Raw genomic sequence first — 21776 nt, forward strand, 5'->3', positions numbered from 1 at the left:
CCCGGGTGTCAGCAGACACTGCCCCCTACCCCTAACCCCCCCCACCCCACCCCTAAACCCCCCCCCCCCACAGCTCCCTGGCCATTGCAGGGTGTGGACCCTTGCATGTCCTTGCTTCTGGGGGTGGCGGTGGTCTACCACAGTGTTGTGACCCTGAAGGACTCCTGGGACCCTCAGGGCTGGGCGCCGGGGCCCAGGGGCCCATCTGCGTGTCGGTGGAGGCGGGATTGCGGTGTTGCCCTGAAATGCTGGAGGCGGAGCTCTTATCGGTGACCAGCTGGGAATCCCGAGGCAGCAGCTCCCTGCGTGCTCGGTCACCTGTTTGGGCGTGTCTGGGGGCCGTGTCAGGGTGCAGAGTCCTGGAGTGTGTCTGAGACCTTCAGACACACTTGTGACAAGCTCTCACTGCAGTCTCAGAAGCACCGCCTTGGGGTTTCAGAAGCCATGGGAGTCCAGGAAGTAGAAAGAAGAAGCTGGTGAGCTTGCGGGGTTCTGGTATCTGAGACTTCCGCCCCGGGATTCGGGGACGCCAGGTAGGGAAGCCTGTGTCATCTCTTTGAGAACAGGGGCCCCTGGGGGACGGGGGGGGCTCCTGGGGACCCCGGGCGTGTAACTTCTCGGCTGCCCGCCCCACGCTGGGTGCCTGTCTGGCGGAGAGTGTGCATTTCTCTGGCGCCCGGGGGCAGCGCCCCGGGAGCGGGAGAGTGAACTTGGGGGACTCCTGGGGCTGGAATGGGGGGCCGTGTGTGCACCCCCTGCCCCAAACATCAGAGTCTTTCTGCTGGAGCCATTTGGCCTGTGTGCTCTTGGGGGACCACACCTCCCGGGGGGAGGGGTGCCAGGGGAGGGGCCGGGTTCCAGCCCCCGTCCTAGCTGGTGTTTTGCTTGGCCCTTGAGAACGTTGGGACCTAGGACCCTGTAACTCCTGGGCCACTGTTGCCCCCCTCACCCGTACCCTGCCCCTCATTGTAGCTTCACAAACAAACCTGCCAGCCGCAGCTTCTTCAGGGGTTTACTGCTGTCACACAGCAGCCCCCCATTTTCCCTCGGTCTCAGAAGTAAACACAGGAGGAGAGAACGGCCGGGCTCTGACTGTCGTAGTTCCCCTTGCTGGGCAAGGGCCAGGCCTGTGTTGACATCGTGGTGCTGGGGTGAGTCTTACTCGGCCCTCGGTGGCCCCTGGGGGTTCCCTGCCCCCATCCCCGCCCCTGGACTGTGGTCTGGTGTGTGCCTGGCCCGGCAGGTCCTCCTCCTGCCACGTCCTCTGGGCCATCACGGGCGCGACTGCTTCTCCTCTGGGCGTGGTGCTTGGACACGCCTGGGGCTGGGACACAGTGAGGATCAGGCCGTCAGACCTTGCGGGGGAGGTGCCCGCAGCCCAGCACCCGCAGCCAGTGCTGTGAGCACGTGAGATGAGCCCAGTGTCCCCGGGGAACTGGATCTTAAATTGCATTCAGTTTTCATTACTTAACGTTTATGGGCCCCACGTGGTTGGCAGCCACCCTGTGGGAGCCGCAGCCCTGGAGCCCCAAGACGTGGTGACAGTGCGGCCTGGCTGGGCTGGGCTCCTGGATCGTCACAAGCTCCAGGTTAGAGCACGGGGCTGGGACTGGGGCTGGGGCTGCGGCCTCTCCACCTTGTGAGGTTGAGCCCGATTGAATGACAGGGGGAGGAGCCCTTTGCAGCCAAGTTTCCGGGGGTGGGAGACGGCTGCGGGCTGTCTGCTGAGCTGCCCTGACTCTGGCTCTCCTTCCCAGGTACAGAGTCCCCTTCGGTCTCCTGCAGGGCCGTCGGGGACCTGGGCAGCATGGCCCTCTCCGGCCCGGAGGTGGAAAAGCAGGTGCCGGCGGAGCCCAGGCCGGGCCGCAAGCTGCAGTCCTGGTGGAGCCTGGTGTTCTGCCTCTGTTTCTACGGCTTCATGGCCCAGATGCGACCCGGGGAGAGCTTCATCACGCCTTACCTCCTGGGCCCCGACAAGAACTTCACGCAGAAGCAGGCACGTGGGTGTGCGTGTGGGCGGGATGGGCCGGAGTGCGGGGGCTGCTCGGGCTGCGGGCGCTGGCGGCTACCAGGTCCCCGCTGTTAGAGGGATGGCGGGTCCGGCAGAGGGGTCCATGCCTGCCGTGGGCCTCTGAGGGGAGAGCGCAAGGGGGCCCCCGCCCGCCCGCTGGGCCCTTGCTTCCAGCAGAGGCCTGTTTGCCCAGAGGGATTACGGAAGGAATTTGCCTTTTGCTCAGAACAAGGACAAAGGATCTCATTGGAACCTGACTAATAAGCTTATACCCGATGGGAGTTTCTGGGGTCAAACGCGTAGTAGAAGCAGCAACAGGCAGTGCCCCTCCCTGTTTCTGTCTCCATAAAATAAAACATCAAAAGGGCTCAGAGGCCGTTGGTTGGTGAAGCTCACGGTCAGGGCTGTGGTCACCACACCTGCTCGTCCTGCCTGAGGACCGTCCGCCACCCCAGAACCTGGCCCCGGCCCGCCAGCCCTGTCTGTCCCCTCCACGGTGGCCACCGGCCTCCACACCCCCTGTCGCTGGCCCCCGTTGGCTCCCACCTGGATTTCCCACTTGATTTCTTCAGGGAGCCCCTGCCTCTCCCTGGCCCAGAGCTCGGCCCCAACCCCTCACCGACCCCAGAATTAAGTCACATGGAGTCGCCGTGCAGATGAGTCCTGTTCCCTCAAAGTAGTCCTCTTGGAAAATGGACACACCAGGGTGCCCGGGCCGCGTGCACAGGCTCAAAGCGGTGTGTGTGATTGTGTCTGACCGCACAGCCAGCACTGCAGCCAGAGGGCTCACTTCCCAGGTGAGTCCGGGTGGGGGCTCGCCTCCCTCGAGCAGCCGGCCTGGCACACCCCTCGCTCACTGATTGGCCAGTTCCCTGGACACCACTCTGTTCTGCAAGGGGCTGTCTTCCACTGCGGAGATGACGTAGGAGTGAGTGGGAAGCTCCATGAAAATAACAAGAAGGAAAACCTGTCATGAACTCCCCCCATCTGCCCTCTTAGCTCACACAGTAACTGATTAAACAGTAGGTTGCAGAAATTAAGCCACCCACCAGGCCTTGGACGTGACCAGAGGATGGCAGAGGCCTGTCTGGGAAGAGCCCAGTGGGTCTGTGGCCCTCCCACACAGATTCGGGCTGCCGCTGCCCAACTTGCATGCAGGGCCTCAAACCTCAAACAGAGGGCCTGCCCGCCCCTGCCCCAGGGGTCTCCGGGGTCTCCAGCTCGTCCCTGGGGGAAACGCTGCTGCTGGCGGCCTCCTGCTGTGACCCCCTGCAGCGTGAGGTTGCTGCCGGCTCCTCGGGCCAGCACCCGCGAGGCGCTGTTGAGTTGCTGCCCATCTGATAGATGGGAGAGCTTGCTGCTGGGTGTGCATTTCCTCGACGTCTGCTGCGGTCCCGTGTTCCTGGCTGTCCCTGGAGCGAGGCCTCGGCCGGTCTCCCGCTCCCTGCGGGCGTCTGCCTTCCCGTGCCTGGCGGGCTCCACCGCTGTGGGCAGTGGCCTCTGCTGTCTGCGCTGGCTGCCTCCCCGCGTGCCGTGTCCGCTTATGCCGCAGCTTCGCCTTTGAACTCTGCCGAATTTTCCTTTCGGTTCGTGCTGAGTGTTTCCCCGCGTGCCGCCGCCCCCGGTTCGTGGAGCACCTCCAGGAGGGTCCGAGCTTTGCTTTGCGCCTTTGGGCCTGTGATTCCTCTGCATCTGAGCTGCCTGGGTTGGGTCAGGCCCGACCCCCTCCATGATGACCCCTGCCCTTCACATCATGACCCCTGCTGTGTGAAGGGCGCTTCACACAGCAGTCCTTCCAAGCCCATGGCTGACCCTGCCGTGCTGGCGGGATCCTCTGTGACGGCCCCTGTCCTGTCCTCCCTCCCCATCAGGCAGGACTCGGCGCCCCTCTGGGTGCCGCCAGGTGTTGACTCTAGGGGCTGCTCCTCTTGGAATTCAGGTGCCCTCTGGCCTGGCCTGGCCCTGCCCTGCTCCCCTGGTCCTGCCGGTCCTCAGGGCCCCGGTGCCCCATCCTGGTCCTGGCTGCTGTGGGGCCCCAGCCAGGCCTCCGGACTTCAGAGCAGCTGCTGCCCTGAAGCCACCTGGGTCATGACCTGGGCCCAGCTCCCACGTCCTGCCCATCAGCCTGGACCGGCCCGTCCAAATCGAGGTGTTGGGAACGTGGCCCAGCGATGCTGGACCGAGGCCAGCAGGAGGCCGTCCTCGTGCCAGCTGCCCCAGGGATTTGGTGGGTGCCCGTGCTCCCAGCGCTTCACAGGTGTGACACAGGTCAGCCTCTCACCTGGCCTGTGTGCTTGCCCAGCCTGAGAAGTGTGGGCAGCGGCGGCGGGAGGGAAAGACCAGCTGGTCTCCCTCGGCTCTGACCCCGTGGCCCTTGCAGCTGTGCGAGCCGTCTGCCAAGAGGTTTCGTCAGCTAACTGAGGGATGGTTTGATGTTCCAGGAATTTTCCGTAAACAAGCTCTGACCCCTCTGGGACCAGCGCTGATTACTTATGCTGCCCCGGGGACGGACTTGCACCAATGCCGTCTTGGACTGTCCTGGGGCGTTAGTGCTCGGTGTTCGGGGGACCACAGCCTTCGGGGTCAGCCATGGCTTCTGGTGGGCATGTGGTGCAGGAGGCCACCGGGCAGGGGAGCCCTGGAGGTGGGGTGTGTGCGTGCCAGCCCGGGGTCCTGGGCACACTGGGAAGCGCTGCCCTGGGGCACATCCTGGGTGCACAGATGCGAGGGCTGCAGAAACTCGCAGGTGAGCCGGCCGCTAAGCAGTGGGCTTGGCTGGGCCCCACGTGCAGGCCTGGGCTCGGCCCCGGGTCCTCGGCAGCGTCTGTGAAGTGGGCCTCGGTGCCTGCCGGCCTTGCAGGGCTGAGGGCACCCTGGGCTGGTGCAGGGATCGCCCCGTGGTGTTAGCAGGTGGTCAGGCCTGAGTCGAGGTTAGCGCCCTGAGTCAGGTAGGACCCAAGGGAGGCCAAAGGCTCTGAGAGCCCAGCAAGGCCCGAGGCTCACCTGGTGCTCACCTGGCTGGTCTGAGCCATGGCCGGGCCCTGGGCAGCGTCAGGTGGAATCCCTGGGTGGGGCTCTCAGTCGGAGCCCCTGGGAGGTGTCAGATGGGGTCTGGTGCAACTCCTGTGAGGGGCCACCTGCTGAAAACCCACTTGGGGCCTCAGGAGAGGCTCTGAGCACAGGGTGCCTCCCGTGTCCATCCCCCAGGAAGGGGCCAAGGCCAGGGACCTGGGCCTCTCGTGAGCTGGGGCTCTTGCTGGGGGCTGGGCCCAGGTGGGTCCAGGATGGCCCTTCCTGGGCGGCCAGGGGCACAGCTGGCTGTCATCCCAAGTGGGTCTGTGGCTCTGGCCTCTGCCCTGTGTGCCCAGCAGGGAGGGTCCTACTGGGCCAGCCCTCTTTGAGTGGAGAGCTGAGTGGCCGAGGCTGCGGGCAGCTCCCTTTGTGGAGCCGGGAGTCCTGGGTCCCATGGACGCATCCCCCTAGTCCTGCCTGGCAAAGGGGGTTGAGGGCCCGGTCCTCTCCTGCATCCCCTGTGCCCTGGGACCGAGTGGGACCGGCCACTGAAGGCCTTCCTTGGCGGCCAGCATGAGTGTAGATTGGCCACAGCTCTGTTTGCTGTATCGGTAGACTTACGGTGAAATCGTATCATGTTTTTATTTCGTTAGAAACAAACAGGCCTGGATCAGCATGGCTTAGCACGTAGTTACTGATTATTTTCAGCGTACTTACCAGCTCTCTGCGTGTGTCAGCACCGAGCTGCTGTCTGAGAGGCACGCCCGTGGGAGATGGGGTCAGGGTAGAGCACGGTCGGGGGGTCGGGCTGTGCTTTGCTCCCTGGCTGCCCTGGACAGTCTTAACGGGCTGCACGTTTTTGGAGGACGGCGCTCCCCACGTAGTCGTGGTAGGGCGCCGTGCTAAAGGGGTGCGTGGGGTCCGGGTGGGGCTCCCAGGCACCCGGCCAAGCCCAGTAGACGTGATGGGCGCCGGGCACTCCCGGGGCTCAGGGTCACACGCCTGCCGTCCCGCAGGTCACCAACGAGATCACGCCCGTGCTGTCCTACTCCTACCTGGCAGTGCTGGTGCCCATCTTCCTGCTGACCGACTACCTGCGCTACAAGCCGGTGCTTGTGCTGCAGGGCCTGAGCTACGTGTCCGTGTGGCTTCTGCTGCTCTTCGGCTCTTCCGTGCTGCACATGCAGTTCATGGAGTTCTTCTTCAGCATCACCATGGCGGCCCGCATCGCCTACTCCTCCTACATCTTCTCGCTGGTGCCCCCCGCCTGCTACCAGCGCATGGCCGGCTACTCGCGGGCCTCCGTTCTGCTGGGCGTCTTCACCAGCTCCGTGCTGGGCCAGCTGCTGGTCACGATGGGCAGGGTCTCCTTCTCCACGCTCAACTACATCTCGCTGGCTTTCCTCACCTTCAGTCTGGTCCTCACGTTCTTCCTGAAGCGCCCCGAGTGCAGCCTCTTCTTCAACCGCGGAGTGCCCGCGAGTGCCGGGGCCTCGCCCTCCGAGCTGGACCGGATGAACCTGGGCCAAGGGCAGCCCACGGGTGGGAAGCTGGGCCGGCTGCCGGCCTCCTGGCGGGACTCGGTGCTCGCGCACATGCTCCGCGAGCTGCGCCGCACCGCGCGGCTGCCGCAGCTGCGCCTCTGGTCCCTCTGGTGGGTCTTCAACTCCGCCGGCTACTACCTGATCGTCTACTACGTGCACATCCTGTGGAACGTGGTCAACCCCACCACGGACACCACGAGGGTCTACAACGGCGGGGCGGACGCCGCCTCCACTCTGCTCGGTACGCCCGCCTGCCTCACCCAGACAGCGGTGACCCGTGAGGCCGAGGACGGCGCTGACGCGTCTTGTCTCCCCAGGTGCCATCACCTCCTTCGCCGCCGGCTTCGTGAAGATCCGGTGGGCGCTGTGGGCTGAGCTGATCATCGCGGTGGTGACGGTGCTGCAGGCCGGGCTGGTCTTCCTCATGTACAGGACCAGCAGCATCTGGCTGTGCTACTCGGCCTTCGTGCTCTTCCGTGGCTCCTACCAGTTCCTGGTGCCCATCGCCACGTGAGTCGGGCTGGTGCAGGGTGGCCACGTGGGACTTCTGGCAGGAGAGTCCCGAAAGACTGCAGCCGAGGGTGGGCAGCTGGAGGGTCGTGCGCTGTGTGTCTCGAGAGGCCTCCTTCCAGAAGGTTCCATGGGTAGCAGCAGGGGTATGTGCCGGGCAGCGTGGAGCAGGTGTGCTGGCACGTCACTCACATCAGGAGGCACGTGAGCCCTGGGTGCCTTTAGCCAGGGCCCTGCTTGTCCACAGCATGCCCCGTCCTGGCCACCGGGATGGCAGGGCTGGGCAAGGAGCCATGTGGGCATCCCCTTTGCTCCCCTCTTGAGCCACAGTGTCCACAGGGACCGGACCTCGGGAAATCCTTTCTTCCAGTCTCCTGGCCCTGCTGTCCCATCCTGGGTCATTCCCATCCCCTCCCACTCCCGCTGCTGGGCACGGTGGCCCACAGCCCAAGAGTGACTGGGTGACCCAGCTTGCCTTCTGCCCGGGGGAGCCCTTCCCCTGACGCCCTTGTGTTCCTCACACTCCTGGGGATGCTGCAGCACTGGCCCGGGGACGTCCCGGGAGCTGCCTGCCGACCACCCGTGCCTTCCAGAACCTTCCTCAGCCCGCATCTCGCTGGCTTCTGACACCCTTGTACACCCTTTGAACGGGACCTCTCACGAAACTGCACACGCACACCATGTGTTCACCCCAGACACGTGCTCACACCGTATGTGTTCACACCGTCACATGCCCTCAGGCCACACACAGCACACATGCTCAGGACACATGCTTACACCTCCTGCACCTGGCAGGTGGCCTGTCGTTGTCCCCAGCTGTTTGGCCCTAGCTCCCCTCTGAGCCCCATCTCCCTGGGGGCACCTCCCTCCCCACTTGGACTGTCCACTCTGGTCACGCCCAGCGAGATCTGTCCCTGCCTGGTGTTGAGCTCAGAGCGTGTCCTCGAACTCCTGACCCTCTGCAGCCGTCGCCCCGCAGTGTGGTGGCCTGATTCCCCTGAGCCGTCTCACAGGAGCGCCCGGCACCCAGCGTCCCTCTCCTGCCCTGGGCTGCGTCCTTCCTTTCCTCCCCGTCAGGGTCAGTGCTCCCAGACACCCTGACTCCCCTGGCCCTGCTCTCTGGATTTCTGCTCCTAATGCCCCCCTGCCCGTGTGGCCATGGCTGTGGCCTGGACTCCGTGCACACTGGATGCTGTGTCCTCCCCTCCTGACACTCAGCCTGGAAACGTCCCCCCTGTACCGTCACTGTCAGCATTTCGGAACAGGCGCCAGGGCCGTGGGTGTCTTTCCCTCACTTCTCCCAGGACCACTTAGTGTCTCGTGTGTTCTTGTTAATTGTAAAAGCCATAGATGTTCGTGGCAAAAAGATCTGATACGATGCAGAAAAGGTCAAATGTGAGGCAGAAAGGCGTGAAGGAGACAGCAGACCCCCTCAGACCCCAGGCCCCATGGCTGACGTGGGTGTTGGGCTTCCTGGAGCGAGCCGGGGTCACTCTGCACCCCTGCCCCTCGTAACCACGGGGCTTCATGTCAGAGGGCATTGTCGTCGGTCCTCCTGGTGATAAGGCCCCTGTCTCCGATATCTTCCCGTGACAGACAACATGGGAGCCACCCCCTCTCACCTACATTTTTCTTCCCAAATTCTGATAATGGCCTCAGGTGGGTCCTGGAAGGGAACCGGCCAGGTCAGAGGGCACGCGCTTTGGAAGGGGGTTTCAGAGATGTCGCAGACGCTGTCCAGGCAGGCACACAGCCCCTGCGGGTGGTGGAGGGCAGCCCGCGGGCCAGTTGCCTTTCCCTGGTGTCCTGCCCAGTTTATACCCGTGGCTTCTTTTTCTGCTGGGATTTCTTTTTTCCTGATTGTCTGCAGTGCGCTTACCTCTACCACATGTGACGGGAGCCTTTTGTTATGTGTTGCCGTGTTACCGTTTGCTTTAATCCGACTCTCGGAGTTCGCGCAGCACCACCTGAATCAGTTGTGTGTGTGGTGTGGCGTTCTGCCCGCGCCTGCGGGACCTGGCCCAGCGCCCGCTTCCCGGGAGTTAAGCTGCCGTCAGGGACCTTTGATCCACCGCTGTCTTCTCTTAGTTAGTGCGCCGTTTGTCACGTGACTGCTATCCTTGCACTTCGTGTACTGCCCCCTCCCCCTGAGCCCCAGCAGAAGCTCCTCGGTCATTCTCTGTAAAGGCTTCTTGGGTATTTTTGTTCATTTATTCTTCGGAACTGACACTTCTTGATCAGTTTTTTTCTGTTTTTTTTAAAGGCACTTTGGGGCTTTTAATTGGAAGTACGTTCAAATGTTAATTTCTCTGCCGAGCACCGCAGGCTCTGAGCGTTAATTCCTCTTGCCTTCTTTATTTGTTTTATGGTTCTTTCTATAATTTACTGAATCATTTAACGACAAAGGACTTTAATCCCGGAATTTTCCTCGTGCTCTGTCCGTGCAGCGCCCCGTCTGTTAATGCCCGGCTCTCGTGAGGCTGATTTTCTGGGAACCCTGTAGCGATTATGACTTACTCTGTCCTGGAGTTACCAGGAGACTTCAAGCATCTCCCGAGGTTGCCTTCTGCACCTGGTTTTGCACTCGCTTTGTGAGTCGTTGCAGGAGGACGTGCCAGATCAGGACGCAGCCCCGGAGCGGTGGGCAGCCTGGGCACTGGGTGGGTCTCGCCTATGCCCCGTGGCTGTTCCCGGTGGCCCGGGAGCGCTGCCCCGCACCTGGGCCGTCTGCGCCTGTGCGTGCACCTCGCCCCCAGCGGGGTCTGACCTCGCCGCTTCCCCGTTAAGTTTTCAGATCGCGTCTTCTCTTTCTCAAGAGCTCCGCGCCCTTGTCTTCGGAGTCAACACGTTCCTCGCCACTGTCCTCAAGACCATCATCACCCTCGTTGTCTCCGACAAGCGGGGCCTGGGCCTCCCGGTCCGCTCTCAGGTGAGCCCCCGTTTTGGGCTCACTTCCTTGAGGAGGGAAGGCTCTGGGGCATGTCCTGGCCAGGCCTCCTCGTGGCCACGCAGCCAGTGGTGTTGCCTGTCCCGGGACCCAGACCACAGACCCGCTGAGGGTGGGGCGTCTCCATCCAGACCCCCTGGACTGAGCGGGAGCAGGGAGGGAGGGGTCAGAGGGCCAGGTGGCAGGGGCCACAGTCCGACCTGTGCGGCTCCCTGCCAGGGCTGAGTTTGGGGCTGTAAGTGCTGCCCGCGTCTGGGCAGTGCGGTGGGCATGCGCGGTTGAGTGTGGCGAGACCTCTGGGGACTCCAAGGCTGGCCTGGGTGCAGGTCGCTCTGGAGGCGCTCTCACCGGCCCTGGGCGCCCCCTGCACTGGCTGAGGTTCCAGGAGGGACAGAGGCGTGGCGGAGCATTCCCTGTGCCCTCGTTCAGGTCCCTGCCTGTGATGGGTCCTGGCTCACGTGACAGCTGTCTGTCTCCTCTGCGGAGGGCAGCAGACAGTGGAGCTCGTGGGGTTGACGTTGGTGCCTGCTGGCCCCTTTCCCGTCCCCTCCCTCCATCCAGTCCTAGGCGGGTCCTCGGTCTTCCAAGAAGAACTTGAGAATTCCTCTTCGCTGTGAGACTGGGGGCCACTCGGGCATGTGACTCCCAGTGGCCTCACCCAGGGCAGGACCAGTCTTGAGTGAGCTGGAATTAGCCAGAGGATGGTCCTGTGGGAGGGATTGTCACCGGGCTGCCCCGGGGATCGTGCCCCGCCCTCTGCCTGTGGGACGCAGCCACCATCTGCTGGGAGCCCAGACCTCCCTGAGGCTTGTTGGGCTCCGTGGGGAAGTCCCAGCCCTCCGTCCGAGGTGCCTCGGTGATCCCAAAGCTGGCCGGGAAGGAAGTCCCAGGCGTGAGAGACCCTCTTGTTCAGAAACTGGCTTTCTGGATGGGTTTGGACATCCATTTTGGTGAAGGACATCAGAGCCTCTGGTCCTTCGTGTCCACATGGGCAGGCAGGTCTTGGCCCTTGGTCACCAGTGGGGCCCTCCAGGGACACTGCCCCATCCACCCCAGGCTGAACACTGGGGACTGTGGCTGAGCAGGTGGCCAGGCTGGACTCAGGTCCACAGGTGCATGTGCCGCTGCACCTACGGGGTGGGCGGGAGGGGTTGTCTGGAGAGCACAAGGCCTGTCGTCCAGAGGTGGCGGGCTGGGGCCTCCTTCACCGGGGACCCTCCAGGGGAGGCCTCTCCCCCAGAGCGGTGGCCTCGCAGGGGAGCACGTTGTCCCCTGGCCTTTCCATGGGGCCTTGCCTGGCAGCCGTCCAGCTGGCCTGGGAGGGGCCCCAGCACCTGGGGGAGCCTCTCCGTCCCTGGAGCCCTGGGTGTCCCGGCTCTGGGCAGCGGGGCTTCCGAGGGCCGAAGGCGGGGGGCGGGGGCTGGCCTTCCTCGCCTGCCCTGGCCCCAGCCCCTTCCACGTGACAGGTTCTGGCCACGCTGGGTCAAGCTGACAATATATTGATTTCTCCTGCTGGATTAATTTCCTGGTTAAAAGGTAACTCTAGAGGTTGGTTGGTAGCTAGAAATCCTGGTGGCGTCCAGAAGGAAAGTCGCCCCAGCTCGTCCTACTCACCTTCCCTGCACGTGGTGTTCCGGGTGCCCCCTCCCTCCGTCCCGGGTAGCGAGAGTGGGGCAGAACCGGTGGTGGGAACCAGCACGGAGCAGGCAGGGAGCTGGCCTGGGCTGGCTGGTGTTTTAAGTTGAACTCTACTTCTGGGTCACCACACACTCACCTGTGGGGTAACAGGTGATGCAAAGACCCACGTACCTGGTGCGGGCCCAGCCTCCCCACGGGTCACGTCCTGCAGTTCTGTGGTGCGGGCACTCTCGGGATATGGACCACGCACCGTCGAGACGGGAGTATCCCTCCCTGCCCCCTGCGGCCACGCCGGGCCCCCACCCTGCCTCCTCCCCGACCCCTGGCCACCACGGTCTGCCCCCCATTTCTATAGCGTCGTCATCGCGAGAGTGGGACCCTGCAACTGTGAGTCGGGAGTGCCTTCCCCACTCAGCCCAAGTCCTGGAGATGCGTGGCTGCTTCACTCCGGCCCTTTGCTGCGTGGGGCTCCGCGGTGGCTGGACCACAGCTCGTTTACCCTCTCACCGCCAAGAGCCCTGGCTTTATCCGGTTGGGGGCTGCCCTAAACATTTGTTTATAGCTTTTTGTATGAACCCAGGTTTCCATTTCTCCGGATAAACGCCCTGAAGTACAGTTGTGGAGTCGCGTGGTGGCTGCCAGACTGTTTTCCACGGTCGCTGCACCATTTTACCTTCTCACGGGCCTGCCTGAGGGATCCGGGTTCCCCACGTTCTCATCAGCGTTCAGTGTGGCCACCGTTTCTGTTCGGCCACTCCGAGCTGTGTGGAGGGCTGGTGGTCCCTGTGCTTCCATTTGCACTTTCCCTGGTGGCTGTGACGCTCTTCTCCCCACGTGCAGCTGCCATCTGTACGTCCTCTTTGGTGAAGTGTTTCTTCACTTTTCTGCCCATTTCCTAATTGGCTCCTTTGTTTTTTCACTTGAGTTTTGAGAATGTCTGTGTGTTCTAGGTAGTAGTCCTTCGTTGGATGTGTGCTCTGCAAAGGCTTCTCCCTGCTCGTAGCTCACCATCTCATCTTCTTAATAGGGTTGTTTGCAACTTAAGTTTTTAATTTTGATGAGATCTGATTTATTCATTTGTCCTTTTGTGGATCTTAGTTTTGGTGTCACATATAATAACTCTTTGGCCCTGGGTCCCAAAGATTTTCCCCAACATCTAAGTCTGTGACCTGTTTTGAGTTAATTTTTGTGTAAGGTGTGAAGCTTACAACATTTCATTCCTTTGTCTGTGGATGTCTGTTTGCTCTAGCACCATTTGTTGAAAAGACTGCATTGCTTTCCACCACTGCATGAGTCTGTTTCTGGGCTCTCTGTCTGTTCTGTTGAGCTATGTGCCTACCCTCCCTCCATCACCACACTGTCCTGCTTGTGTAGCTAGGTGGTAAGTTTTTGAAATTTGGTACACCGATTCCTCCAACTTTGAAATTAAAAAAAAAATTATTTTAGGTATTATAGTTTCTTTGCGTTTCCCTATAAATTTTAGAGTAATCATGTGTATATCTACAAAAATGTTCGCTGGGCTTTTGCTAGGAATTGCATTAAGCCTGTTTATCAATATTCGGAGAACTGACATCTTCTACTATGTTGACTCTTCCAACCTGTGAACATGGTATGTCTCTCCATTTACTTAGAACTTTGATTTCTTTCAGCATTTTGTAGTTTTCAACATGCAAGTACTGTAGTGCTGTGCATGTTTTGTTAGATTTATTCCTAAGAATTTCATTTTTTTTGAGCAATTGTAAATGATACTGTATTTATAATTTTGGTGTCTGCATTAATCTTCTAGGGCTGCCATAACAAAATAGCACAGACTGGGTAGTTTATGCAGCAGAAATTTTTTCTCTAACAGTCTGGAGGCTGGAAGTCTGAGATCAAGGTGTCAGCAGGTTTGGTTTCTCCTGAGGCCTCTCTCCTCAGCGTGCAGACAGCCGTCTTCTCCCTGTGTCCCCATGTGGTCTCTCCTCGGTGCGTGTGCACTCCTGGTGTCTCTCTCTTATAAGGAGTCCTACTGGATTAGGGTCCCACCCTCATGACCTCATTGAACCTTAATCATTCCTGAAAGTCCCCATCTCTAAATACAGTCACACTGGGGCTTAGGGCTTCAACAAATGAATTTTGGAGGGATACGGTTCAGTTGCTTCAACAAATGAATTTTGGAGGGATACGGTTCAGTTCATAACAGAGTCCAGGTGTTCACTGCTAGTACAGGCAGACCTCATTTTATTGTACTTCACTTTATTGTGCTTCACAGATATTGACTTTTTTACAAGTTGAAGGTTTGTGGCAACCCCGCATTGTCAGATGACAGTTAGCATTTTTTAGCAGTAAAGTATTTTTATTAAGGTATGCACACTGTTGTTTTTAGACATAATGCTATTGCGCACTTAATAGACTATAGTATAGCATAAACATAATTATTATATGCACTGGGAAACCAAAAAATTTGTGTGACTTGCTTTATTGCAATATTTACTTTATTGCGGTGGTTCGGGACTGAACAATATCTCTGAGGTCTGCCTGTATAAGAAATACACTGATATTTGTGAGTTAACCTCGTAGAGTCTTGCTGAGGTCACTTATTAGTTCTCGGAGGTCTTTTTTAGTGTTCTCATCTGTTTTTCTTGCCTTGCTGCTACTGGCTAGAACTTGTGTCATTATCTCCTTCTTTCTACTTGCTTTGGATTTATTTTGCTCATCTTTCTCTGGGTTCTTTAGATGGGAGCTTAGATAAATCGTATGAGAATTCTTCTTTTCTAATATTTCCATTTATTGCTATACCTTTCCTTCTCAGCCTGCTTTAGCTACACCCCACAGATTTTGATATGTTGTATTTTCTTTCTCATTCATTTCTATGTATTTCTATCTCCTTTCATACTTTCTGGTTGACCTACGATTATTTCAAAATGTGTTGTTTATTTTCCAAGTGTTTTGATATTTTCCTGTTATCTTTCTGTTATTGGTTTCTATTTTGATTATGTTCTATGGTGATCAGAGAACACAATCTGTATTATTTCAATTCTTACACTTTGTTGAGGTTTGTTTTGGGGGCCAGGACATGGTCTATCTTGTTATAAGCTCCATGTACGCTTGAAAAGAATGTGAATCCTGCTGTTTTGGGGTGGAGTGTTCCATAAATATCAATAAGGTCCTATAGTCGATGGTGGTATTGCTTTCTTCTCTATGCTTATGGATTTTTTTGTCTGGCCTATTGTTGAGAAGGGCTGTTGAGGTTTCCATTTATAATAGTGACTTTGTCTATTTCTCCTTTCAATTCTGTCATGTTTTTGCTTCACGTTTTTGCGGCTCTCTGTTGCGTACACATACACTGGATGTCTTGGTGGATTGAGCCTTTTATCATTATATAATGTTCTTCTCTGCCTGTGGTCATTTTCTTTTCTCTGAAGTCTACTTTACCTGATATTAATATAGCCATTCTGCTTTCCTTTGGTTAATGTTTACATGACATATTATCTTCCATCCTTTTACTTTTAATTTGACTATATTGTTATACCTGAGTTTCTTGTAGATAGTATATGGTTGTCGTCATGTTTTTTTAATCCACTCTGCCAATATCTGTCTGTAATTGGTTTATTTAGACCATTTATGTTTAGTGTAATTGTTGATGTATTAGTCCTTATGTCTGCCATTTCAGTTTTTGTTTTCTTTTTATTCTCTCCGCCTTTTGTTTCTGTTTTCTTTTTTTGTGCCTTCTCATAGATTATTTACAGATTCTTCAGAATTTCATTCTGGTTTATCTGTTGTATTTTTGAGTGTATCTCTCATGGTAACTTTTTTGATGGTTGCTTTGTGTATTAAATGGCCAGTTGTAGTGAAGTATTGAAATCTCACCTCCTTTAGGTCACTTTTCTCTCTACTGCTTAAGTACAAGTGTCTTACTTATTTCTTCTGTATACCATTAGAGCCACCTAAGATAGGATAATAAGTTTTGCTCCAGCTGTCAAACATTTAGGAAACTGAAGAGAAGGAAAGTCTATTTACCCACAATTTCGATCGCTGTGTTCTTTCTCCTTCTTGATGTTCCAAGTTTCTTATCATTTACTTTCTGTTTAGAGAACCTCCTTTAAGCATTCTTTTAAGGCAGGTCTGCCAGTGACAAATTGTTCTTTTAGTTTTTCTTTATCTGAGAATGTCTTGATTTATTTTTCATTCCTGAATTTTTCAGTATGAGAAAAATTTGTCACATCCTTGTGGCCTTCCTGGTTTCTGATGAAAAATCCACTGTCGTTCTAATTATTTTTCCCTTAAGGTGTCATTTTTTTTTTCTGGCTGCTTTCAAGATTTTTCCTTTTTCTTTGTCTTTAGCTTTCAAAAATTTGAATATGGTGTGTGTTGGTCTGATTTGGGGGTGTTGTCTTGTTTGGGGTTCTCTCAGCTTCTTGAATCCATAGGTTTATGTCCCTTGACAAACTTGGGAAGTTTTCCCAGTCATTATTTCCTCAAGTACTTTTTCAGCCCCATTCTTTTTCTTTCTTATTTTACACCCATGACACAGTGTTACATTTTGTCCCCTGGAGAATGAGGCTCTGCTTTTCTTCCCCATCTGTTTTCTCTTTGTTGTTCAGATTTGGTGATTTCTATTGTTCCATCTTCCAGTTCACTGATTCTTTTCTCTGTGCCCTCCATTCTGTTGTTGAGACCATTTGCTGAGTATTTATTTTGGTGATTATATTTTTCAATTGTAACTTTTCTCCTTTATCTCTTCTGTTTCTTTTCTGAGACTTTTTCGTTTGTCTCAAGCATGTTTGTTGTTGCTTGTTGAAGCATTTTTACGATGACTACTTTAAGATCCTTCTCAGATAACTGCAACATCTCTGTCGTCTTGGTGTGGGTGTCTGCTGACTGTATCTCATTCATTTAGAGATCTGTGTGGTTGTAAGTGTGCTGAGTGATTTTTTTTTAATGAAACCTGTACATTTTGGCTATAATATTTTGAGACTCTGGCTCTCATTTAATCCTTCTGTTTTAGCTAGCTTCTCCTGACACCAGCCTAGCGGAGGACTAGGGGCACGCACCTCGTTATAGCCACGTGGGGTGGAAGTCTAGGCTCCCCGCTCAGCCCTCCTCACGCTGAGGGGTGGGGTGGGGCTTCTCCTTACTGCTAGGCAAGGAAGGGAGTGCCAGCTCCCCACATGGCCTGCAGTGGTCAGGAGGGCCGTGGTTGCCTCATTACTGCTCCCCACGTGGCCTCCAGTGACACTGGTGGGGGAGGAGTGTTCTCACTGTGGCTGGGTGGGGTGAAAGTCCTGACTCTTCAGGGAGGGGGAGCACCCCCTGGGGGGAGTGAAAGTCCAGGCTTTCCGTGTGGTCCCTATGGGGGTGAACATTCCAGCTTCCCACTGGGCCCTGACCAGCACCACCCGGTGGGGGTGGGGGGTGTGCAGCCTGGGTCACGAGGGTGGGGTCTGGCTGGAGGAGCGGGGCTCCCACTCATCAGTGTCCTGTCCTGCTGGGCGGGTGGGGGTCCCTCTCCTGCTCCTTTGGGCGGAGCCGCTTTTGTTGAGTGTTTTTTTCTGTGTTTCCTGGTATTTCTGGTTTGTGGGCTTCTTTGCTTCCTTTAAAAATACTTGCAGCAGAAAGAAAAGAAGCCCAGGGAACACATTGCCGTGGTGCGCCTTGGATTCCAAGGCCCCAGCTAGTCTGCCCCCATCCACTTTTCAGAGTCACCTTCTGTGTGTTGTCTGTGCAGTGTCCAGGGTTCTAATCGTACTTGCGAGGAACAGGCAGGTCACACCAGCTCCATCCTCCCGAAGCCAAGTCCCCGACGTGTCATTTCCTGGTTTTGCTCCTGAAAATGAGCTTTCCCAGAAGGGCTGAGCACGCAGTGCTGAGGGGTTCTCGGGGAGGCCACTCGGGGCAGCTGAGCTCCGGGGCCGTGGGCGGCACTCACGCTCGTCTGGCCCACACGCGAAGGAGACCAGCCTGGCCCCCCTGCCGCTGCGGTCTGAGAATCGGGGGGAGTTGCCCGTGTGCTGGGCATCATCGCTCTGCAGCTTCACTGGCCCCGGGGTGCAGGGCTGCACTTCCCTGGGGCCGCGGGGGCTGCGGGGGCCGGGAGACCTGGGCGGCCTGTTCTCCTCCACCAGCCTCTGCCCGCACAGGTGTCCTCCGTGAGGACTTGGCCCCAGAGCCAAGTGCACATTTGCTGTCACACAAGGTGATCAGAGTGCTACGGGGCAGATGGCGGAGGCTCCGCTGGGTGGGTGGAGGCTGGGCCCTGCTCCGGCCACGACCCCTGGGTGCCCCGCCCGCCTCACCTGCACCCTCTCTGTTCCAGTTCCTCGTCTACTTTGTGTACTTCCTGGTGCTGTTTGTCGCCTATGTCCTTGCGGCCTTGCTGACGGGCCTGCGCCACTTCCGACAGGGCTGCCGCCAGCCCCTGCCGGCCCAGGAGCTGATGAGTCCGATGCGGGAGCCGGCCGCGCAGGACGGGCCCGCCCCAGAGGACGGCGTGCAAGCCGTGGGGGAGCAGAGGCAGCAGCCCGAGGCCAAGGCCTGACCCCGCCCGACCTGCTCTCCTGGCCGGTGGGCGGCCAGGTTCCTGACACCAGACGCAGCGGGCCTGGGCCTTGACCTCAGAGCTGACACGTTCCCAGCAGCTGCCTGTCTTCTGGGTGTCGGCAGCCAGGTTTCCGGCATCGTCCATATCGTCAGATGGTGGCGTTGGTGACTGACGGGCCCCGGTGCCCTGTCCCTGAGACCCAAGCCGCGGGGGCCTCCAGCCTCCACGAGGCGTCCTCGGCTCACCCCGAGCGGGGCACTCCTCAGCCCTGCTTCCCGCCCTGGCCGTGACCCGCGGCCTGCCGGGGATGCCCCCCGGCCATCGGGGGCTGCTCTGCTGTCCCTGCCTACACGTGGCCGGTGCAGGGGGCCCACGTGCACGCCAGACCTCCCTGCTTTCACCCCCTTGTCCCGGAGAAATGGCAAGGTGGTCCCAGACGCAAGCCCAGGGGACCCGGTGCCCACGGGGTGACCCGGGCCCTGGGGTGGGGGCCGTGTTCCTGAGCCTGTGGCTGGACTGTGGCGTCTGCAGGTGTCCAGGTACTTTCGTTGTAAACGATGCTCTGTTCCTTTTTTTTGAAAAAACCTGACAAAAATGAGGACCCTGTTCTGGCTTGTTTCTGGGGGAGAAGCGGGGCGCTGGGGGTGGCGGTTCCGTCGGGTGGAAGCCCGGGAGCACCAGCTCCTCTGCTCTGGGCTTCACCCCAGGTCCTCTCTGCCCTGCGCTCCGGAGCTGGGTGGATGCTGACCCGCTCCCGGTGGTGGGGGCCGCTCACGTGCCAGCCCCCGGGGGACTCGCCCACGTCACCCGGGCACTGCCACCGGGCCCGAGAGCCGGTCGTGCTTCCTCTGACACGTGACACCGTCCGCTTGGCCCCAGGCACGTGAAGCAGACGCACAGCCCGAGTGAGGGGACCCCTGACTCCACGCATCCATCCGGTCGAGAGGGTCCCAGCCCTGCCGCCCAGCAGGTGAGGACCCAACCCCGTCCTGAGCTGAACCCGGCCCCTCCCGTGGCCTCCGGCCCTCACCCAGGGTCTCCGGGAAAGGCCGCAGCTGCGAGTTCAGAGCAGGACGCCTGGTGGAGGAGGGGCTGAGCTGGCTGCCCCCTGGCACCCCCGAGGTCAGGTTGGGTGAGCAGGGCGTCTCGGGGCACCCTGGGGGTCAAGGAAGAGGCTGTACACGCAGCTTGACTCAACTCACGGCCGTTGGTGGGGGTCAGATAGGTCAGATGGTCCCCAGGCGTCTCCGCACAAGACACCACAGCCGACCCCAGGGCGCTGCTGGGAAGGGGCAGCACCCCCTCCATGCTCAGGGAGCTGGCGGGGCTTGGTGGGTGGAGGAGGCTCGCCTCTGGCTACTGACCCAGGAGGCAGGGCTCTGCTCTGTGCCCGCCGTGAGCACGACCCAGCGCCCTGGTCTCCTGCCTCCGCCCGCTCCCCCTGCAGCCTCCGCACAGGCGCTGGTCCCCCCGCTCAGCCTCTGCCACCCCTGGTCCCGAGCTTCTGGGGCACCACTGAGCCCCTGCTCTGTGCAGTGTGCACGGCCCCTCAGGCTCAGACCACAGCTGTGGGGGGCACGGGGGCCGGGACCGGACCACCTACCCGGCTCCGAAGAGCTTGTGAGGCTGCTGGCCACTGCCAGGGAGACCCTGAGAGAGAAGAAAGGCGTGGGGCGCCTGTGGCATCCATGGACAGCTGTGTACATCCATGTGTACCTGTATCTCACATCGGTGTACATCTATGTGCACCCACGTGTATCTCACACCCATGTATATCCACTCACATCTGTGTGCCTCTGCGTTTATTCATGTACACCCGTGCACAGATGTGTGTATCTGCACACGTGTGTATATCCATGTACACCAGCGCACGCCCATGGTGGCCCTCCACATCCGGGCATTCCACATCTGAGGATTCAACCAACTGTGGGTTGAAAATATTTTTTTCTAAATTCCAGAAAGTTTCAAAAAGCAAAACTTGAATTGGCCCTGTGCCAGCCACTATTTCCATGGAATTTACATTGTATTTACTACTGTTTTTATAGCGTTTTTCTTGTGTTAGGTATGATAAGGAACCTGAGAGAAATTAAAGCTTACAGGAGGATGTGCATAGGTTGTATGCAAGGGTCCTGAACACCCGCAGGTTTGGTATCTGAGGGGGTCCTGGAACCAACCCCCCACGGGTACTGGAGGACGACCATGCGTCTGGGAACCCATGTGTGTTCGTGTGCATCCGTGTACATCTGCACACCTGTGTCCTGTGCACACCTGTGTGTATCCGTATACATCTGCCGCGTATACCTGTGCACACCTGTGCTCCGTTAGCAGGATTGGCCAGCTGGGCCGTCCAGGACAGAGACTCCTGAGGACTCATGACAGTGAAAGCTGCTTGCAAACCACGTGTCAGTGTAAATGGTCATTTTTATTTGGCGCCTGTTTGGAAACCACAGACACAGTTCACAGGACCAGCCCCTGCGGTTTACAGTCACAGCGCCTGGACAGCAGACCCTGGGGCAGCCCCTGCGGTTTACAGTCACAGCGCCTGGACAGCAGACCCTGGGGCAGCTGGGCTCTGGGCCACCCCGCCAGCTCCCCTGGAGATGCCCGCGCGCACCCGCAAATGTCCCCTTCACTCCTCCCACAAGGAGGGCAATGACCTGGGTTTTCCCCAAGACGTGCTGCTACAGACAGTGGCGAGCAGGGCCCAAGCACGCGTGGCCCGCCTGTGAACACGGCCCAGCCCTGTCCTGGGCGGCCCAGCCCCTCCATGCGGCCTCGCCCATCCCGGGGCTCAGCTGGGCAGCCTGTGGGCTCTGTCCTGGCGGGGGGCACGTGTGGCCTTCTGCCTCCGAGGGCTTCTGCCTCTCTGTCCTGCAAAGGTGAACCCAGGGCCTTGGTGCCAAGCTCAGGAGGAGGCAGCCTGGGTCTGGGCCCAGTTGGGTCTCCAGACATGCTGCTGGGCAGAGCTGGGCAGGCACTGGAGTCAGGGAAGGAGTGCCCGGTGTGAGGTCTGGGCCCAGAGACCCGGTGCTGGTTTATGGACCCCAAAAAGCTCTCCCAGTACAGTCCGGGCCGGGCCAGGCTCTGTGCCGGTGGGACCTCAGGGGACACGGGAAGCCAGAGTGGGACAGAGAGGACCGCAGACGGGCCCACGTGGTGGGACTGGCCACACACAGCAGCACCAGGAGCCCCGGGGGTGTGCGGGGGGGGGGGGGGTTTGAGCTTGGAACCTTGCACCCAGGGGAGTTGCTGCCAGAGGCTGAGAGGAGGTGGTCCCCCCTGGCACCGCGCGTGGCCCAAGAGTGGGCCGGCCAGCTCGAGAGAGGGCAGGAGGGAGGCCCCAGCGCCTCGTCGCGGCTGCCCTGCAGACAGGCCTGGCGTTGGCGCCACAAGGCTTTCTGGGCAGGAAACAGAGCCACCAGCACCTGCCCGGGCGGTTGGGGGCCCCACTCGGCACCTGGGAGGCCTCTCCTCTTGCCTAAATGGGCCGGGTCCACCCCCTGGTCTGATTTGGGCCAGGAGGGCAGCACAGGCTCCGAGGCTCTGGGGGAAGAGGTGGGTGGGGGAGTGTCTGGGCACCAGGCTGTCGTAAAC

At 58.6% G+C, this 21776-nt stretch overlaps 1 protein-coding gene across 2 annotated transcripts; it reads left to right on the forward strand.

Annotated features, from left to right (window-relative positions):
* Positions 1-239: 239 nt before the first annotated feature.
* SLC19A1 (solute carrier family 19 member 1) lies at positions 240-18778 on the forward strand. Of its 2 annotated transcripts, XM_082839301.1 has the most exons (7): positions 240-533; positions 1499-1589; positions 1758-1996; positions 6040-6808; positions 6885-7077; positions 9865-10006; positions 17958-18778. In XM_082839301.1, exons 3-7 carry the CDS (start codon positions 1808-1810, stop codon positions 18177-18179), a joined length of 1515 nt encoding a protein of 504 aa, XP_082695427.1. In that variant the 5' UTR covers positions 240-533; positions 1499-1589; positions 1758-1807; the 3' UTR covers positions 18180-18778. The 2 variants fall into 2 exon arrangements, with proteins under 2 accessions (XP_082695427.1, XP_082695428.1); XM_082839302.1 differs by lacking the exon at positions 9865-10006 and having other exon boundaries at positions 17958-18126.
* The last annotated feature ends 2998 nt before the right edge of the window (positions 18779-21776 follow it).

This window comes from Leucopleurus acutus, assembly GCF_964270905.1.
Source record: "Leucopleurus acutus genome assembly, chromosome: 5".
NCBI lineage: Eukaryota > Metazoa > Chordata > Mammalia > Artiodactyla > Delphinidae > Leucopleurus > Leucopleurus acutus.